This window comes from Falco cherrug, chromosome 5 (genome assembly GCF_023634085.1).
Source record: "Falco cherrug isolate bFalChe1 chromosome 5, bFalChe1.pri, whole genome shotgun sequence".
Lineage (NCBI taxonomy): Eukaryota > Metazoa > Chordata > Aves > Falconiformes > Falconidae > Falco > Falco cherrug.
Window position 1 is genome coordinate 68339635 of NC_073701.1, and position 17430 is coordinate 68357064.

At 45.4% G+C, this 17430-nt stretch overlaps 1 protein-coding gene across 1 annotated transcript in view; it reads right to left on the bottom strand.

Moving 5' to 3' along the window:
• Positions 1–12139: 12139 nt before the first annotated feature.
• UPF2 (UPF2 regulator of nonsense mediated mRNA decay) overlaps positions 12140–17430 on the bottom strand; it is a 68091-nt gene continuing 62800 nt past the window's right edge. Inside the window, exon 22 of the mRNA XM_055710666.1 lies at positions 12140–13443. Within this exon, the coding sequence (XP_055566641.1) occupies positions 13434–13443 (10 nt within the window). The 3' untranslated portion in view covers positions 12140–13433. The remainder of the gene's footprint in view (positions 13444–17430) is intronic.

Below are 17430 nucleotides of genomic sequence, written 5' to 3' on the forward strand. Positions count from 1 at the left end.
TGTTTTGTAACTGAACTCACCAAGGGAAAAATGATAGAACGTGTTTTTCACCTGGCTGGTTGGTGGTGGTTATTCTTGGCAGAGCCGGAGTCCAGGGTAGCACTGCTCAGAGCAGCGCGTACTCCACTCGTGGCAGGGTGTTGTTCAGGCTGCGCTGGAGGCAGCTGCAAAGCTGAGCCCTGATGGTTCAGTTCTCAGGTGTATCCTGTGCCCCTACAGCACCCATAACTCCAACTAACTTGTTCTTAGTGACTTGGACCCTAAGCATGTTGTTTGATGTCTTTAATAGGTCAGCACTAAATGATGCAGAGGTGAATTTGAAGTGAGTGGAAAAACTTGAAAGTGTTTACTTTATGCAGACACATTTAACTCTAACCTTTCTTCTGCTCTAAGAATCTAAGAATCTTTTTCTCTACCATTCTACTTTTAATATTTTGAGAGGTCAGAACAGCACCGGCTGCAGCTAGGTTGGCAACAGGCACACAGAAAATGGTTTGAGTGGTGTCTTGGGGCCCGTGTTGGTAGGTTGCATGACTGTAGTGACAAGGGCAGAGCTGGGGGAGGAAGGGTCTTGGAGCAGGAAGGCAGCAGCATGGTGCTCAACCCAGCACGGTGAGGCTCTCACTTAGCACTGCTTGGCCGCTAGCTGAAATGTGGGTTACGGTAGGTAGATGCCTGTTCTGTATGTAGCTTGGTGTGTAGATATGGACGCTCCCTTAGGTGTGATCTTGGAATAGTAGAATCGTTGAGATTAGAAAAGACCCTTAAGATCTTCAGATCCAACTGTCACCCCAGCACTGGGACCTGCCTCTCACAGCCCCACGCTGGCGGGGCCCGATCCCCTGTGAGCACTTGCACCAGCTCCCCCAGTGCGCTCGGGTGGATCCCATCCAGCCCCGTACACGTGTGTGTGTCTCGGTGGTGTGGCAGGTCGCTGACCATTTCCCCTTGGATTACGGGGGCTCCATGCCGCTCCCCATCCCTGCCATCCAGCGCAGGGGGCTGGGTGCCTGGAGAACAACTGCTCTGACTGTTAAGGACTGGGGCAAGGGCAGCACTGGGCACCTCAGCCTCTGCCTCAGCCTGTGTCGCTGCTTCCCCCGCATCCAGTAAAGGGTGCAGATTCTCCTCAGCTCTCCTTTCGTTGCTAATGTATTTATAGAAACACTTTTTATTGTCTTTTATGGCAGTGGCCAGATGAAGTTCTAGTTGCGCCTTGGCCCTTCTCACTTTCTCCCTGCACAACCTCATGACACCCTTGCAGCCCCCCGAGCTGACTGCCCCTTCTCCCAAAGGCCACAAACTCTCCTTTCCCCTCCCCCCCCCCCCTCCCCCGAGCTCCCCCCAAAGCTCTGTGCAGCCGGGTCGGCCTCCTTCCTTGCCGGCTTGTCCTTCGGCACGTGGGGACAGCCCACTCCTCTGCCTTTAGGATTTCCTTCTTGAAGCACATCCAGCCTGCCTGGGCCCTGTGGCCCTTCAGGGCTGCCCCTGAGGGACATTGTCAGCCAGTTCGATGAGAAGCTTTTAGTGCATCACTTCTCGCACGCACCCCTCCACCTGCCCAGGGTCTTGCTCCCAGGTAATCCCTGCATCATGCAGAGGCAAAGGCAGAGGAGTGGAGTCTTCCCCACGTTACTGACTCCCAAACTATAAATAACTTCTCCCCTGAGGTAAGGAGGGTCCTTAGACTAGATGGAGCCAACCCCTTCCACGGGAACACACCCTTCTCTGTGTGTTTTGTTTTTGTTTGGTCATCTTTTTTCCCTTCAAAACAGGCCGCTCTCTTCCCATGTGGGGTGGCTCCTCCCATGTTAGGAAATGCCTGGCTTGAAAAGTTGTCAGCGCAGCCGCAACTACTTCACCTAACGGTCAGATGCATTCTTGTCTCAAGGGTTTTGCCAGGAAAGATTATTTTTGTTAATAGGGCTGGTCAATACTTCTCAGCCTTTGGATTTTTCCACTGGGCCATAATTACCTGCTGCTACTTGCAACCGGCAAAATAAAGAAAACCAGAAGAGGCTTCTAGTAACTTTAGGATTAAACTGAACAGGCACGAGGAACCAGCTGGCAGGCTTGGAGAAGCAACTCGGTTTCAATGTCCTTCTTGTTCGTGAGCCTTTGCACCTGCCCTGAGCTTTCATGAATGTCTCGTGGAGCCCCAGGAGTCAAACTAATTGGGAGAGGTTCCCCGGAGCTGCTGAGGCACTGTTATCCTAGAACCATTATTTTCTCAGATGGGTGTCTCTGTGTCACAAAGAAATGCAGCTGTTACAGTGTCTTCACCGGAGGGACAAAGCAAGCCCAAGGTTTTGGGGGTTCCACCCCTCATCATTTTTTTTTTTTAAAGTATAGTTCCCTTTCCCGATAAAACCTGGCATGTATGTTGAAGGTTTGAATTTAGAAGACAGACATAAAATCCTTCGCTCAACCATTGAATCAGGGTGCAGCTCCAATTTCCAAAGCCTGTTCCATAGCCAGCCCAGGACTCTGCTGAGCTGCTGCCCGAGGTCTGTCACACATAGCTGTTTGCCTGAGTCCCTTCACTTGTGATTGCTCAGCCAGTACAGTGTCCCCCGTGGTGTCCCCTTGCCTTAGTCCCTTCACTTGTGATTGCTCAGCCAGTACAGTGTCCCCCGTGGTGTCCCCTTGCCTTAGTCCCTTCACTTGTGATTGCTCAGCCAGTACAGTGTCCCCCGTGGTGTCCCCTTGGCCACCCTGCTCTCAGACTAGCCCTTGCCTCAGTCCCTGCCCCAGGCTGCAGCAGCCACCTGACCAGCAAAACACTGTGTGGGGAAGGAGGCAACGACTGTCTCACCATATCTATTGCAAAATTTTCTTTATTTGTGAAGCAGCAGCCCAATGCAGAGCTATGAGGAACCTGGGGCAGGCTGGGTTAGGACGTGCAGCTAACTGGTGCCATTCATTGCATAGAAAAGTGCTGTCTACCTTCCACGAGCAGCCCCTGGCGCTGCCGTAGCAGAGGAGCCAGGACATCCTTCCTCTCCATTTCCTGGCTTGCAAATGGAAGATTACAGCAGTTACTGAAAAAGCACCTGACCAAGAAACTAGCAAGACAGGACCAGCAAAGGTCAAGGGATGTTTTGCCAGAGACCGGCCAGACCAGGGGAAAGCCCAGCTTAGCGGGTACTGCTGAACACCACACATGTATTTGTGAGTTTATGCAGAAAACTACAGCCAGGCTCTCCCAGTAAGCTCACATCCACCCCCCCAGCATCACCACACTCCCTGCCAAAGCCCCACACAGACCCTAGGACAGGCCCCATCTCCATAAACCATGGCTTGTCCTGCCCAGGAGTAACAGGGACCTGACGGAGCTCAGTGCAGCTGTATGACAGGGTGCAAGCATCCTTCACCAGCTGGAGAGCCAGCGTGGAGCTGCACGGGGCTCCGGGGACCCCAGCTCTTGCTGGGTGTAGCGCACGCTTGTGCTTAATGGCAGCTGTCACAGTACTCCTCTCCTGTTGCTGACGGTGGCTTCCCATGCAAGTCACTTCCCTCTCTGATTCAGCCTCGGAGAGCTCTTGTAGTGGGATCACTCATTTCCTCAGAGGTTTGGGAAGGTCAACTTCACCATCAAATGTTCGTGATGTACTTTTTCCCATCATTTCAACGGAAGTTCTCTACTCTGAGCTTTTGTTATTGTAAGCATCAGAAATATGTGTCATTTTTTATCTGTTCTCTGCTGGCTTATCCGTCCCCACGAGGAAGGGCAAGGGCTGCGTTTCCCAGCTGGGAAACAAGGACAATGATGTTAAGCCACGAAAAAAAGAGCAGAGATGAGCTTGACCTTTGGGTTGCCAGGTTTATACACTAATCCTGAATCACCCTGCCTCTCCCACCACCACACCTACCACTTCAGTAGCATTTCCTTGCCAGCCCAGGAGAAAAACCAGCAGCCTGGAAGCTAAGACTCACGTGTGCAATGAGTTGTTCATACTGTGATTAACGAAGATAAGCCACCCATTGTGCTGATGCTGAGAGGGTGGAATGACACCAGAAGGAAAAGAGTATTCCTACCAGCCGTCATGGCAGGAGGGAGAGTATTTCTTCATTTCTTAGGAAACAGTTGTCAGCACATTTCTATTTCCGATATACAAGCCAGCACAAAGGTAGAGGATCGACAGGGTCTTCAGGCTTCATGACACAAACTTCATTACCATGGAACATTTCCTGCCTCCTAAACAGGTTTACCTTGCATGATTAGGTTTAAATTTTATTTATGGCATGAGTTCTCCAGCATGCTCAAGCCCAGGAAATAGGCACTGTGTGCCCAGCACGGCAGTTCCTGCTACATCCTGTAATAAATGCCCGGGCTCTGCACTGGCTGTGCCAAGAACAGACTTTCCTCTGCGGCGTGTCACCCTGCAGGCAACAGCGATGCTTTCCCTGAAACCAAAAGCTGGTTTGGTTTTACGTTAGGTAGGACTCACAGCTAGTAATAAACCCCTAGTTTCACAGGGCTTGGGATTTGGGACCCACCTGAATAATAAACCACCGACGATTACACCTCTCAGGTGTTACAGTAAGAAAGGGAGAGTTTGTCTAAGTCCTGCTGTTGCATCCGTCTTTCCACTGGAAAAGAAAGGCTGCCGCAGAAGGGATAAGGAACTGGTGTCTGCCTGGAACAGCTTGGCTGAATTCTCATAAAGAAGCAGACTGCTCCTCCTGACCAGGCTGACCGATGGGTCTTCCTCCCAGGAGAGGGTTCTTCCTGCCACAGGCTTGAGGAGGAAGCCATAGCCCCACCACCACAGGAAAAGCTTCCCAGAGCAGAGATAAGAAAAGTCCCTCTCACTACTAGGTTACCTGGGCTTCATTTCTGTCACTCCAGGGATGCAACTCATAGCAGTTTAATAACCACTTACTGGATTAATACAGCCTAAGCACCAAACCTCTCTTCAGGCAGTTATAAAAGCCTTACCGATGCATTCAATTCTTGCTTCCCGGGAGAGAACACCTGATCTTTAGCTTGCTACAAACAGACATACGAGAGATGTATGTGTGTGCATGTATGTATATCTATACATCTATAATATACCTAATTTTAAGAATTGGATACTGGCGCAGCAAGGAGGATGACCAGCTCAGCCGGGCAGTGACACTGAGACACAGGGGAGCTCTGCAGCCAGGACCAGCTCTTCCTCGTAGAGCAGATGTGGACTTCCCATCACAGCCGGAGGGGCTTCCAGCAATTGTTCCCTGAAGAAATGCAAGCAAGGATGAGCGGCAGCCCCGACACCAGGCAGGCACAGTGCGCGCAGCATCCTGGCCCTGCCGGTGCGAAGGGTTTCTGAAGCTGGCTCTCTCAGGGCATCCTCTGGCTCGGGAGAGGCTGTTGCAGTCCCTCACTCACTGCCGTTTCGTGGCATTGCTATGTTCGATCAGGAGCTGCCCAAGAAGGAAGCCAAGGGTTCAGAAATTAGCACCTATCTCCAAAATGGGGATTTTTGATTAAATTTGATTTAACTAAATTAACCAGAAAAGAGGCTTTTAAGGGACTGAGTGGTGGCTGCAAGCCCTAGGAACTAGGAACAGCAGGCGGAAAACTACAGTCCTGAGCAGGCTGCTTGGGTATCCCCAACTCCTGTACTTGCACAGGCTTGTCCTTGTTGGCAGCGGAGGCGCAGCTGACGGTAGTGGCTAATGCTACCAAAATCAAGACTCTCATTAACTCTGTTTCAGCATTTCTTCTCCCGCAGTGAGCTGACTGCTGTCAGAGCAACCCAATTTGCTTGCTCACAGGTATTTTGAGATGTTTCATGCCCTAGCATACCTTGTCTGAGCCTCTGCTACCACTGGAGGAGGACACAGGTCTACCCCAAGCCCCATATCATATCCGCCAGTCCCACACAGATGCCTTGGGTAACACCTCCAACAGCCTCAGTCACCTACGGGACTCAGCTCCAGATGAAGATGTGAATTTTGGTGGCTATGCACATGTGGGACACCCTGCTCCCACTACTGCAACAGAGATCTCACCCGTGACACCTAGGCAGTGACTGAAGTCACCCTAAAGAAGACACCTAGTAGCTGCTGAGGCTTCACTGATCTGATCTCCACCAGCTGTAGCAGGACTTTGATGCCTTCTACACAGTGTAGACATCTCAGCTGATTTCCACACTCAGGCACCTGGTAGATGCAAGAAGTAGGACCTGAGCAATTTTGCATCTGTATGAGACTTCATGGGTACCAGAGGGCTTTTTTTTTTTTTTTTTTTTTTTTTTTTTTCACAGAACTGGCAGGAAACAAAACATCACTCTTTACAGCATCACTCCTTGACTGTTTCACACCACCTTTGGTGGTGCTTCCATGGAGCTTTCTGCATTTTAAGGTCTTCTTCTTCCAGTTCAAATTCCTATTTTGAGGAAGAGCAGTACACAGAGGGAACCCCTTCTCACGCACACAGAGCTCAAGTTCCAGTGTCTGGGAAGGAAACTTGCGGTCTAAATACATAAGTGAGATGACGTGAATTCCTACAACAAGCTCTGTCTACCCTGAAACAAGGGTCCTCACCTCTGTCACTGCCAGGATGCCTACATGGACAGAGGAGTGGGGGTGGCCAAACAGCCACCAGGTGTGATGGAGCTTGCCTAGGACACAGCAGCATGAACAGGTTTAGCCATACAGCTTCTTAGATGCAGAGAGAACACCCTGCAGTCATGCCTGGAAGGCCAGTGATAAAAATGCATTCAGGCAATCAGCACACGGGAATGGCCCTGGGCCATGCGGGGAAGGACAGCCCATTAGGACAAGCCACCACAAAAACCATCCCCGTGTTACCAAGGGGGATCCGATGGCAAGAGGAGAACTGGCTACAAGTATCTGCTGCAAACAGAGCTGAGCAATGAAACCAGCCTTAACATATTGGGTAATCTATCAAGAACAGGCCAGCGGTGTTATTTCTTGGGGACAAACATAGCGCCAAGGATTTCACACCGTGTAGATAAAATCAGTAGTTTCCCAAAGTCAGAAGTTTCCCAAAACTTCAATCACTTACACCAAATGGATGGAGCAGAGCGCGCAGCCAGGTACCTACCACAGCCATGTGACCCAAAATACAGGCATCCGCTGGCTTTCTCATCGCACTGCTGACCCTAGGGCTGCACGGTACCTTTAGTGGAGAAGAGCATCACCAGTATTCAAGATCATTTCCCTGGTCCTCACGAGTATTCGGGCTGTGAAACCCATTCGTGAGAATGCGACGTGGGTGTCCTTACCAAGACAACCTTGAGGTACTACCAAAAAATTGCAGACAATTCAGAGATAAATACAACAACGTTTTCAAGCTCTTGGGCTGTCAACCCTGAACTTGTTTCCAGCAGAAAAGGCCACTCTCCTTTATCCCACACGCAACAGGAACTTTTTTCTTGCAGGTAAATGCCAAAGAACAAATAAACATCAGCAAAATCTAAGTTTCTTTCTCCTTTTTAAATGTCTGAACCATTTTTTTATTTGCCTGGTGGCTTGGATCCAGATAGTGGAGGGAGGGAAGGAAGGACTGAGTCTTTTTAACAAAACACCATTTGTTCTTCTAATGACATAGATAAACACCAAGTGTTTTAATGGCACAATCATACCCCAACAATAACTTAAAAGCAAACTTTATAATCCAAACAATACAAGTAAATGTTTTGACATTTACTCACTTGTTTGATTCCTGCCCAAAATAGCTTCCTGCTCCCAGCACATTGGGATCTCCTTACCAGTGGTTGGAAAAAAGCTATTTCTAGTTGAGTTCTGAGAGGAGACTATGAAGCGTCATCTCAGATGAGCATCTTCAGCGGGGCAGAATGGCGTGTGGCTGAGGAAAAACCTCAGTGTGGAAAAAATTAGTGGTGAAGCTGAAAAGGAAGGGAAAAAAAAATATTTATTAAGGGGCAACAACAGGCTTGTGGTATCATTATTATCATATTTATTTTGAAAATATTCACTCACCTGGCTAGGATATGTGGTCAACAGCACCGCATTTTGAGGGTAATAGTAACTATCACAGTTTTTTACTCACTGTTTCATTCATCTACTTTAATTTATACCCCTCTGACAGAAAAGCACAATGACCATCTTGATAACAAGTGTGTAGCTGACGGCAGCCCAACAACCCTGCTCGGGCAGCGCAGCCACTGCTGCCGGTGCCACCAGTGCTGCTGGTCCTTCAGGTCCAACCTGCATGGACTACTAATGGCTTGCCCTTGGTCACAGCCGTCCTGAGTCGGTGCTGATGCTGAACAGCTGGACGAGCTGTGAAAAGCTATGCTGCCAGCTGACCGAGCCCATCCTGGGTGATCTCCCCAAGTCAGCACTTTGCGACAGCACCACATTTACTGAAGTCAAAGGTGTTCCCACGTCAAGCACAGAGAAGGCTGCATCAGCAAACTGCCGAGTCCAGCAGCGTAACTCCTCGCAGCTCTCATCACGCTGCCCCTGCCAAGCCCACAATTACTGCTTTGCTGGAAAGGGCAAATCAAAAAAACCTGAAAACTTGAGCAAATCAGGCAATCTCCACAATACAAAAGTACTTTTCTAAGCCTTAACATACATAAAATTACATTCTGTGTGTGTGCACTGCGGCATGTGCGTCGATGTGCTTGTATATATTTTTAGCTCCATAACAAAGAGGACAACAGTTCTTCCCTTTGAAGGCCTAGAAAGTTAATAAAATTATAGCAACATATAGCTGAAAACTCAGCAAGTCAGGAAGAAAAAAGATCTTTTCTTCTTTTATCACATTACAGCATTGCAATGGTAGAGAAAGAGAGCAGACAGCACCAGCTGGAGTTCAAGGTGTTGCCTGTGATTATGGACATTCCCAGTGAACCCACCACTTTCCCATTTAAGAGCTTCCCAGCCACCTCGGCTCCATCCTGGAGCAAGGACCAACACAGTACCTCAGCTCAACAGCCTTCCAAGTGATGCCCCATGAATCCTGGAATGGTTTGGGTGGGAAGGGACCTTAAACATCACCTAGTCCACCCCCCTGCCACAGGCAGGGACACCTCCCACCAGCCCAGGTTGCTCCCAGCCCCGTCCAGCCTGGCCTTGAGCACCCCCAGGGATGGGGCACCCACAGCTGCTCTGGGCAGCCTCTGCCAGCGCCTCACCGCCCTCACAGGGAAGGGTTTCTTCCTGATACCTCATCTAAATTTCCCCTCTTTTAAACTGCTGCCTCTTGTCCTGTCACTACGGGCCCTGCTAAGTCTCTCTCCAGCTTTCTTGAAGCCCCCTTTATATCCTGAAGGGATGCAGTAAGGTCTCCCCAGAGCCGGCTCTGCTCCAGGCTGAAGAACCCCACCTCTCAGCCTGTCCTCACAGGAGAGGGGCTCCAGCCTCTGGGATGCCCCAGGGTGCATCCCATCAGGTCCCATGGACTTACATATGTTCAGGTTCTTCAGCTGGTCACAAACCTGATCTCCTCCAGTGGGAAGGCCTTCATTTCCCCAGCCCCTGCCCTGAGCTTTGGGGGCTTGAGAGCTGCAGGAAGAGAGATTACCATCTAACACCAAAGCCACAGAAAAAATATATGAAGTACCATCATGCAACACACTTTCTGGTTGTCAGCAAGCCAGCTCAACAAGCCTCACATCTGTGAAGGCACAACTTCAAATATCCAGACCTGACTTTAGTCCAAATTCTTTCCAGAGAACGATAACAGAAATCTTTTATGCAAGAAAGAATTTCTCCATCTACGTATGCTTTCCTAGATTTAACTACTTCCATGCATGCTCAGGAACACTGCTCTAGAAATACTCTTTGCAAGAGCATATTTAACTAGCATCCCTTGAGAAACATTCCTGGAGGAACATCCTCTCTCTCATCGAACAATGCCACACCTTGAACTTGGTGTGATTCCCCCAGTGACCTGGTGCACCTGCAGGTCACCGTACTCCAGGCAAAGAGGAGATGCTCAGGGGGCTGGAGCCCCTCTGCCGTGAGGCCAGGCTGGGAGAGCTGGGGTGGTTCAGCCTGGAGCAGAGCCGGCTCCGGGGAGACCTTGGAGCAGCTCCCAGTACCTAAAGGGGCCGGCAAGAAAGCTGGGGAGGGACGTTTTACAGGGGCCTGCAGCGACAGGACAAGGGGGAATGGCTTTAACCTGAAAGAGGGGAGATTTAGATTGGATACTGGGAAGAAATTCTTTACTGTGAGGGTGGTGAGGCGCTGGCAGAGGCTGCCCAGAGCAGCTGTGGGTGCCCCATCCCCGGGGGTGCTCAAGGCCAGGCTGGACGGGGCTGGGAGCAACCTGGGCTGGTGGGAGGTGACCCTGCCCGTGGCAGAGGAATGGAACTAGATGGTCTTTAAGGTCCCTTCCCACCCAAACCATCCTACAAATCTATGATATTAGATAAAACGTCATTAATAAAAATAAAAATGTCATCAGGATAAAGCAGCGATACTCACAGGTAAGACAAGCACTGATCAAAATACAGGTTATTTCCCTGTTCCTGTACCGAAAGCAGGCTGCTCACCTCGCCATTTTCAACTAAATATTCTTTAAACAATGACAAAGCATTCTAATGACATAAAATGAAATGACATTCCAATGACATCTAATGAAATAAAATGACTATGGGGTGCTGTAACCCCTACAGCAACAAATTGTACGTGACTCGGGTGGAAAAACTGCTCCGCAAGCAGCAGGATGGCACCTAGCTGCACCACATCTGTGAGGCTGTGGGGCCAGCACAACGGAGAAGCAAAGAATAGATAGGATGCAAATATTTTTTTTTGCTGTGTATGTTCAAACATCATTGTTTCACTCGCAATGACTTTTGACATAAGATTTCTATTCAGCATACCATCAGAATAATTTATTTTGAAATTAAACTTCAAAAGATTTTTGAGGTCAGCCTGAAGTCCAGGAAATCCCCAACTGACCACCAACTGTTTTCAGCGAGTAATTTTATAAATGTATTTCCATCGATCCAAATTCCATCCAAGACATTAGATTGACACACACAAAACAGCTAAGGTGAACTCACATTTTATGTTTATGCAGTTATTCAATTCAGATAAATTAAATGCTTTTGAAACTAAGCAGCATGTTCAGAAAAGGAAGCTGACTTCAGTTTGAACCACAATTAGATGCTTAATTTGCTATTACAAATTAGTAGGTATTTTTCATCAGGGAAGTGGAAATTGGATTGGCCCGCTGGATACAGTCATACTGCCGTAAGAAGATGTTCCTGGAGGAGCTCAGAGTTACAAATGTGATTAATAAACATACCCATAAATTTTATGTGGAAAAAATTCATAGGAAAATAAACAGTTGAAACGAAGACCTGGCCTTCCCACAATGTACTCCTCCTTGTAGGGCAGGTACATCCCACAGCCATGCCACGTGAAGGACCTTCTCCAAGCACAGGGACACTTGCAAACAACTGTGACAACGTGGGGTTTTTAAGGTGACTGTACACTTTCAGGATACTTGCCTCCTTACTAAATGATATCCGGCAGCAATCTAGCAAAATGCATCTACACATGACATTGTAAAACCTTCAAGCCACGCTCTGCAAACTGGAAGTTGTCTACCAGCAGCCTGAGCAGAGGTGTCCTTGGGGAAAATGCGCTCCAACGATTTGAACATCTCCCAACCCTGACTGCTGTTACAGCGCACAAATGAGAGAAGCAGACTTAAAGCTGCGCTTGCACTTTGTTCACTCCCACTGTTCAATTTGTGATTACAGAACACAACGTTAAGTAGGCACATTGCAACAACCTTGAATCTTTCTGTCCAAACCACATCACTTGAATTAAGGTAGGCCAGTTTTCCAGTTCAGTTTCCCAGGTGGCTGCAGCAAGCCCCGGCTCCACACAACACCAAGGGGGCAACAGGAAGCTGCTGCAGACAAGGTGGTGTTAAGCCACTTCTTTCAGAGCCACTGTCAGCATGACAGCTTATGGGATGTGAAACGATGACCTGTTTCACAACTCCTTGCTGAACAAGAAAACCTTGCATTTGGTAGGTGTGCTTCCAGTACATTTCTTGGGGTAGGAATCCTCCTGCTTTGGTAAAATGCCATCTGTTTTTACATTACTTGTCCGAGCTACAGCCTGATGATATATCACAAACTCTTCAAAACATCGTTTCAGAAGGACAAAGTCAACGTAAAGAGACAGACACCAATTCTAAATTACAACACTTTATTGCAGCATTGGCAAAGATCAGATTTCTGAAGCTGGTGAAGATCGGGCGGCATTTCTGTATGAAATGTTGCATTTTACAAGTCTCTCTTCCTACATGCAGAAACCAAAAACAGTGGTAAAAAGGATTTTAAAAGAGCTAGAAAAAAAATTAGTAGTAACATACAGATGAGCTCCTTAACCCAATTAACTATCTCTACCTGAAAGCAAACAAAAATCTATGCTAATAAATAACAGATTGTCAGAAACAGACCAAGAAACCTCAATTTCTACTTAGAAAAAATAGAAATTCTACTTGTTTCCAGACTTAAATCTTGTGGGTTTTTTAAACTTTTTGTTTGTTTCAATAGACACAGAGGCTTATCAGCCCATGAAGATCAAAAAAATATTTGGATCCACTCCTTGACATCCTTCTGTTACGCTGACCGGCACATTTTGGTTTTCAATGATACATACAATGGGCTCAACCATATCCCTGTCCTTAGGCTGGTGTCAGGCTGTTCCAAGCAGTTCAAGTCAACACCCTGTGTTAATCAACTTCACATTCTATTTTAAACCTCAACAGATATTTTACCTTCTTGCCTCTAAGTTTTTCACACCTTCCCACCTCCTCCTTCCTGCTCATCTGGCAGCAAAAGGCTATTCCTTAACCAAAACCTGTATTGCTGAGGAGTGTTTGATAAGTTAACCTACTTGTCAGGGGTTTCTTTTAGATTTCACTGTTTGTTCTACATTTTTCTATTGTAGATTTGCAGCCCCCAAGGAATATCCTTCCAACACAAAGCGCTTGATTCGGAGATAACGTAACTTGCGCCAAGTTTAGAACTCTGTTCTCCCACATACTGAGCTGTCCAAGACCTTTTCCATTCCAGTGTGATTTATCTGAATTTCAGGTTGATCTTTGTTTTCACCAAGCTGCTCACCAGTCAAGTTAACCATCTCATTCATTTACTTCTGCTCTTACAAAAAGATTAACCCTCAATGTGGTTCCCATTACAAAAAGCTTTTTTTTTCCTTTTATTTTTTTTCTTTTTTTTTTTTCTTTTTTTTTTGGTAGGCCATGACTGGAAGCTTCCACTTGTTCTGTGTGTATTTGGGGGGGAAGAGGGGAGGCTGTTGTCTCTGCCCCATGGCCCCAGCCTGTCCCAGGTTTTGATTCTGAACGCTCTAGACTGACATGCTGAGATGTGTCCACTGCTCTCATTTAATCACTGGAGAACTCCACTATCCACAACATCAGAGATACAGGACCTAATGAAATGACGCTTGCTGCTGGATCAACGTCTCCTAAGAAAAGGAAAGATAACAGAAATACTTTAGTTATAATATATCCAGTACTATGCAGGTTAGCAACCACTGAAAGCAACTGCTAGCAATTTTGATATTCTTTTACCCTATACATATTCAAGTTAGGTATTTCTATTACCTGCACTAATTTTTTTCAAAAGATTACATCAGATATAAGAAGGTAGATAATGTGTTTCAGGAAAAAGTCCCCTATACAATCTCAGCAGACGAATCTAAAATTGTTCAGAAATAGCTGCCTTATTCTCCCAGATGAGATGCTAAACTACTGAAGTGCACAACTGATTTGTCAATTTGTTGAAATACAAGTTATACTAAATCGTTTTCATCTTTTTGTGCAGTTTCTTAATGTTTAGAAGTACTGCAGAAATGTCAGAGGGCTTTCCAGAGTCAAATAAACATTTAGAACCTTTCTAGAGTCAACAGTTGTATTAAAATCTTCAATCATCCCTTGTTCACAAAATCATGTCCCAACCTAGAAAAAGTCGCATTTAATTACTCTTAAGAACGTAAATATCCATTGAAAAGTTACATCAATTTTCAGGCATGTGACTCAACAAGACCAGAGTAATCTAGCAGTAACGCTAATCCAGTATCCCTAACTTCATCACCACTGTCGGTTACTGGACCTGGGCTGCTTTTCATCTGATTTCTAGACTGCAAATTAAAATCTAGTAGTACAAAGCAAAGTTAAAATTAGACACTATTATAAGAAAGCTCCAGGGCTACACACCCAAGTCTTTTACCATGTAAACGAAACAGTTCCTATTTCTCTACATTAGTGCATAAACCCCAAGCATTTGTGGAACAGTAATTTAATCTAAACTTAGTTTTTATTGAGAAACTTGCAAGATAAATGTTTCAAGTATGTTAACTGGACATAGTAACTATAAAGCTTTCACAGTGATACTGTATTCTTATGTATTGCTTTGTTATGTTACCCAGTATTTGTGTATTTTACTTCAACATACTGTATGTTTTTGCCAGGAAGTACTGAGCTGATGCATCACTAGAACTTACTGCAGTATTGCTTCTATTACTTGGTTTTAACCACCTTTTAGTGAAACATAATATAATACTCCAATTCTTTGTGGCACACTCAATATCAGGAACACTGGCTATGTGTTTGCAAAAGAGAGGAATTATAATTTTAATATATTTAGTCGAATGAGATTTCACTTGCAGAATGTTACAACTGAGAAGAAACTTCCAACATCAATGAATTGCAGAATCATGCTTTTACCTCTACATGTCCCTTTAAAAAAATAATTCTGCTGTTGATGGGAAGGGAAGGGGAAAGGCTAGGACTAGCTGCGTGTATTTAACTTCATAAAAGTTACTCTCATCCAAACCAGCATGTTGGTGGCAGGTAAGGGAGAGTAAGCAGTGTTTCAGTGGATTACGGCAAGGTGCTGCTCATAAAAATCTTAGTTGTAGTTTTTCCAAACACAGGTATTTCACATGGCATCTCTCTCCAAACTAGTAAACTTGATTCAAACCTGTATCTGTGGCAAGGTCAAACTTGGTACACAGTTGTAATTAAAAAAAATCCTGAAATCTATGTGCAAAATATATCTTTTTTTCTGCAATCTACTCCCCTCCCCTACTTCCTGCTACCAACGCAGTTATTAATTTGTGTAAAAATCGTATAGTGAGCTTCTCAATGCCACTGCGTAAATATTAATAGTGCCTACATACTCCATGTGATGGAGAAACACATAGATACACTTTTACATAACCATGGCCACAGTAGAAAACTGGAACTCATAAAAATGCACAGAAACATTACACTGTAGTATACGCTACAAAATAATCACAAACCTATTGCACATGTGAAGTTGGGAGAGTCTAAGTCAGCAAGACAACATTATGGCTTAAAATGAAACGTGCCCAGGAGAGTACATTAAATCAAGTAATTTCTGCACATCACCGATGTGTCCAGATTATATAAAAAACCTTATTATTTCTTAACATGTGAGACCTTTGAAATTAAACTGCACACTTCTGCCTAATCCCCTCAGGTCCTCCATCAATCCACAATGCCCTATGCATTTCTGAAGTACTGTATTTCTTCACAAATTTCAGGCACCTTCCTTCTCTGAACACCTCCTCTCAGAACTCACCTGGTGCTTTGCTTTTCATGACTAATCTCGGTTTTGGTGCTCTCTGTTGCCTCTCTCCCCTAATCACATTAACCACAAACAGGAATACAGTGAACACCTGAAATTTATTTTTCTGTTTTAAGCATACACTCTTCCACGAACAGCTCTTTTCTTTGTGTGCTTTATTCTGCTGAAAGCACTTTCTTGCTTTCAGATGCATGAGCTTGGGAGGGGACAAACAATTTCTCAGAGGGGAAAACAATCTGAAGTTCAGATTCCTGCTCCAAGCTGCTCCCTGCACGACAGCAGAGATAACTTACAGAGACAGATCTTTGTTTTCTCAGCTCTCCTCCCACAAAACTGCCCTTTGACAGTACGTATGCATTCCTGTATACTGGCAAGAGAAGAAAAATACTGGCAGATAGCAATGTAAATCCTGGGAAACTTAAATTCAAGCACTCGTCAAGCCACAGTCTGCTTCTTTCCTATCTCACACATCTATGGCATTGGACAAAGTATCCCTTGTCTTCCCCATGGCAGTACGCAAGTATGTTCACGTATCAGACCATGAGGTGATTTGATTCGACAGAAATGAATGCAGTAACAGAGATTACAGACTTACTGTACCTTAATACGGGCTGGAGAGAAACATCAACAAATGTAAAGTGTTTAGACTCATTCTAAACACTTTGCTACTGCTCATGTGACTATGCTCTCAACAGCAAAATTGAAAATTACGTTCTGTAGAATGTGAGCCTAGCCATTTCGTATTGCAAAGAAATAGCACTGGACTTTAAACAGCTGTTATCAATTTAGCAGTGCAAGAATATATTATCTGGAATAATCATATTTCAGACCATGTGTTTCCGGACTAATAAAATACTAAGACGCCCATGGCATTTCCTAACAAAATCTGAATTACCAACTTCCATACTGTAAACAGCACAGATTCAAACAATCCACAAAAGCTAGACTCAACTATGTAAGAGAATCTTAAGTTGTGCAAGTTCTTTTTTATATTCTCATCTGTTCAACAAAAATTAAATAACCTGACTAAATAAAATCAAAGTCATAGTATGCCAGATGGGTTATTACCAGGAAGGTGTTTTGAGGATTGTAAGGTAGTTTCCAGAGGGCCACAAAACTGCAGAGGTTTTTGTCTGCTTTATTAGTATGATTATTATTGAAATAACTCTTTTAAACAAAGAGTCATTATAAACTAGTATGCAAATAAATAAAATCTTGCCTTCCTTTCCCTCTAAACTCTAATTGTGATCGGGGTCTCTCCACCTTTGCTACATGGGTTAGACTCCCACCTACATTTGCAGAGCCCAACAAGCACCACCTTGCCAAGACAAACACCTGAGAACCTGGCTTTTCTTACTTTTTTTGGTTCAATTCCAGTGCAGACCATCAAAAGACGCTGCAGGACTTGGCCATCCCCCTACCCCCTTCATATTCCCACCCTGGGCTTCCTCCCATAAAACAGCTGAAGAGGGAGGCTGGAATTTCCCTGCTGAGTTTGGATGGCTTTCGTGGAAGGCTACACTAGCATGTGTATGTATTAGGGAAAAGGATGTAGTACAGGATCGAGAATGACAACTGAGAAAAGGTCAAGATGAAACTAGTAGTGAAAAAGATGGCAAAGAGTAAGGTCAACTGAGCTACCACACAATTAAATAGATGACTGAATTCTTTAGTATCTGTATCTAGTACTTATATCTAGAATGTAAAAGTGGGAGCCACTTCATCATAAAAATCTCTGAAACTAGCAAAATATTACTGCTAAAGTGATGACCTTTCAATTTTATTTTTTTTAAAGAATACAAGAGATCATTGAAAATTACAACTAAAAATTTCGAAACCA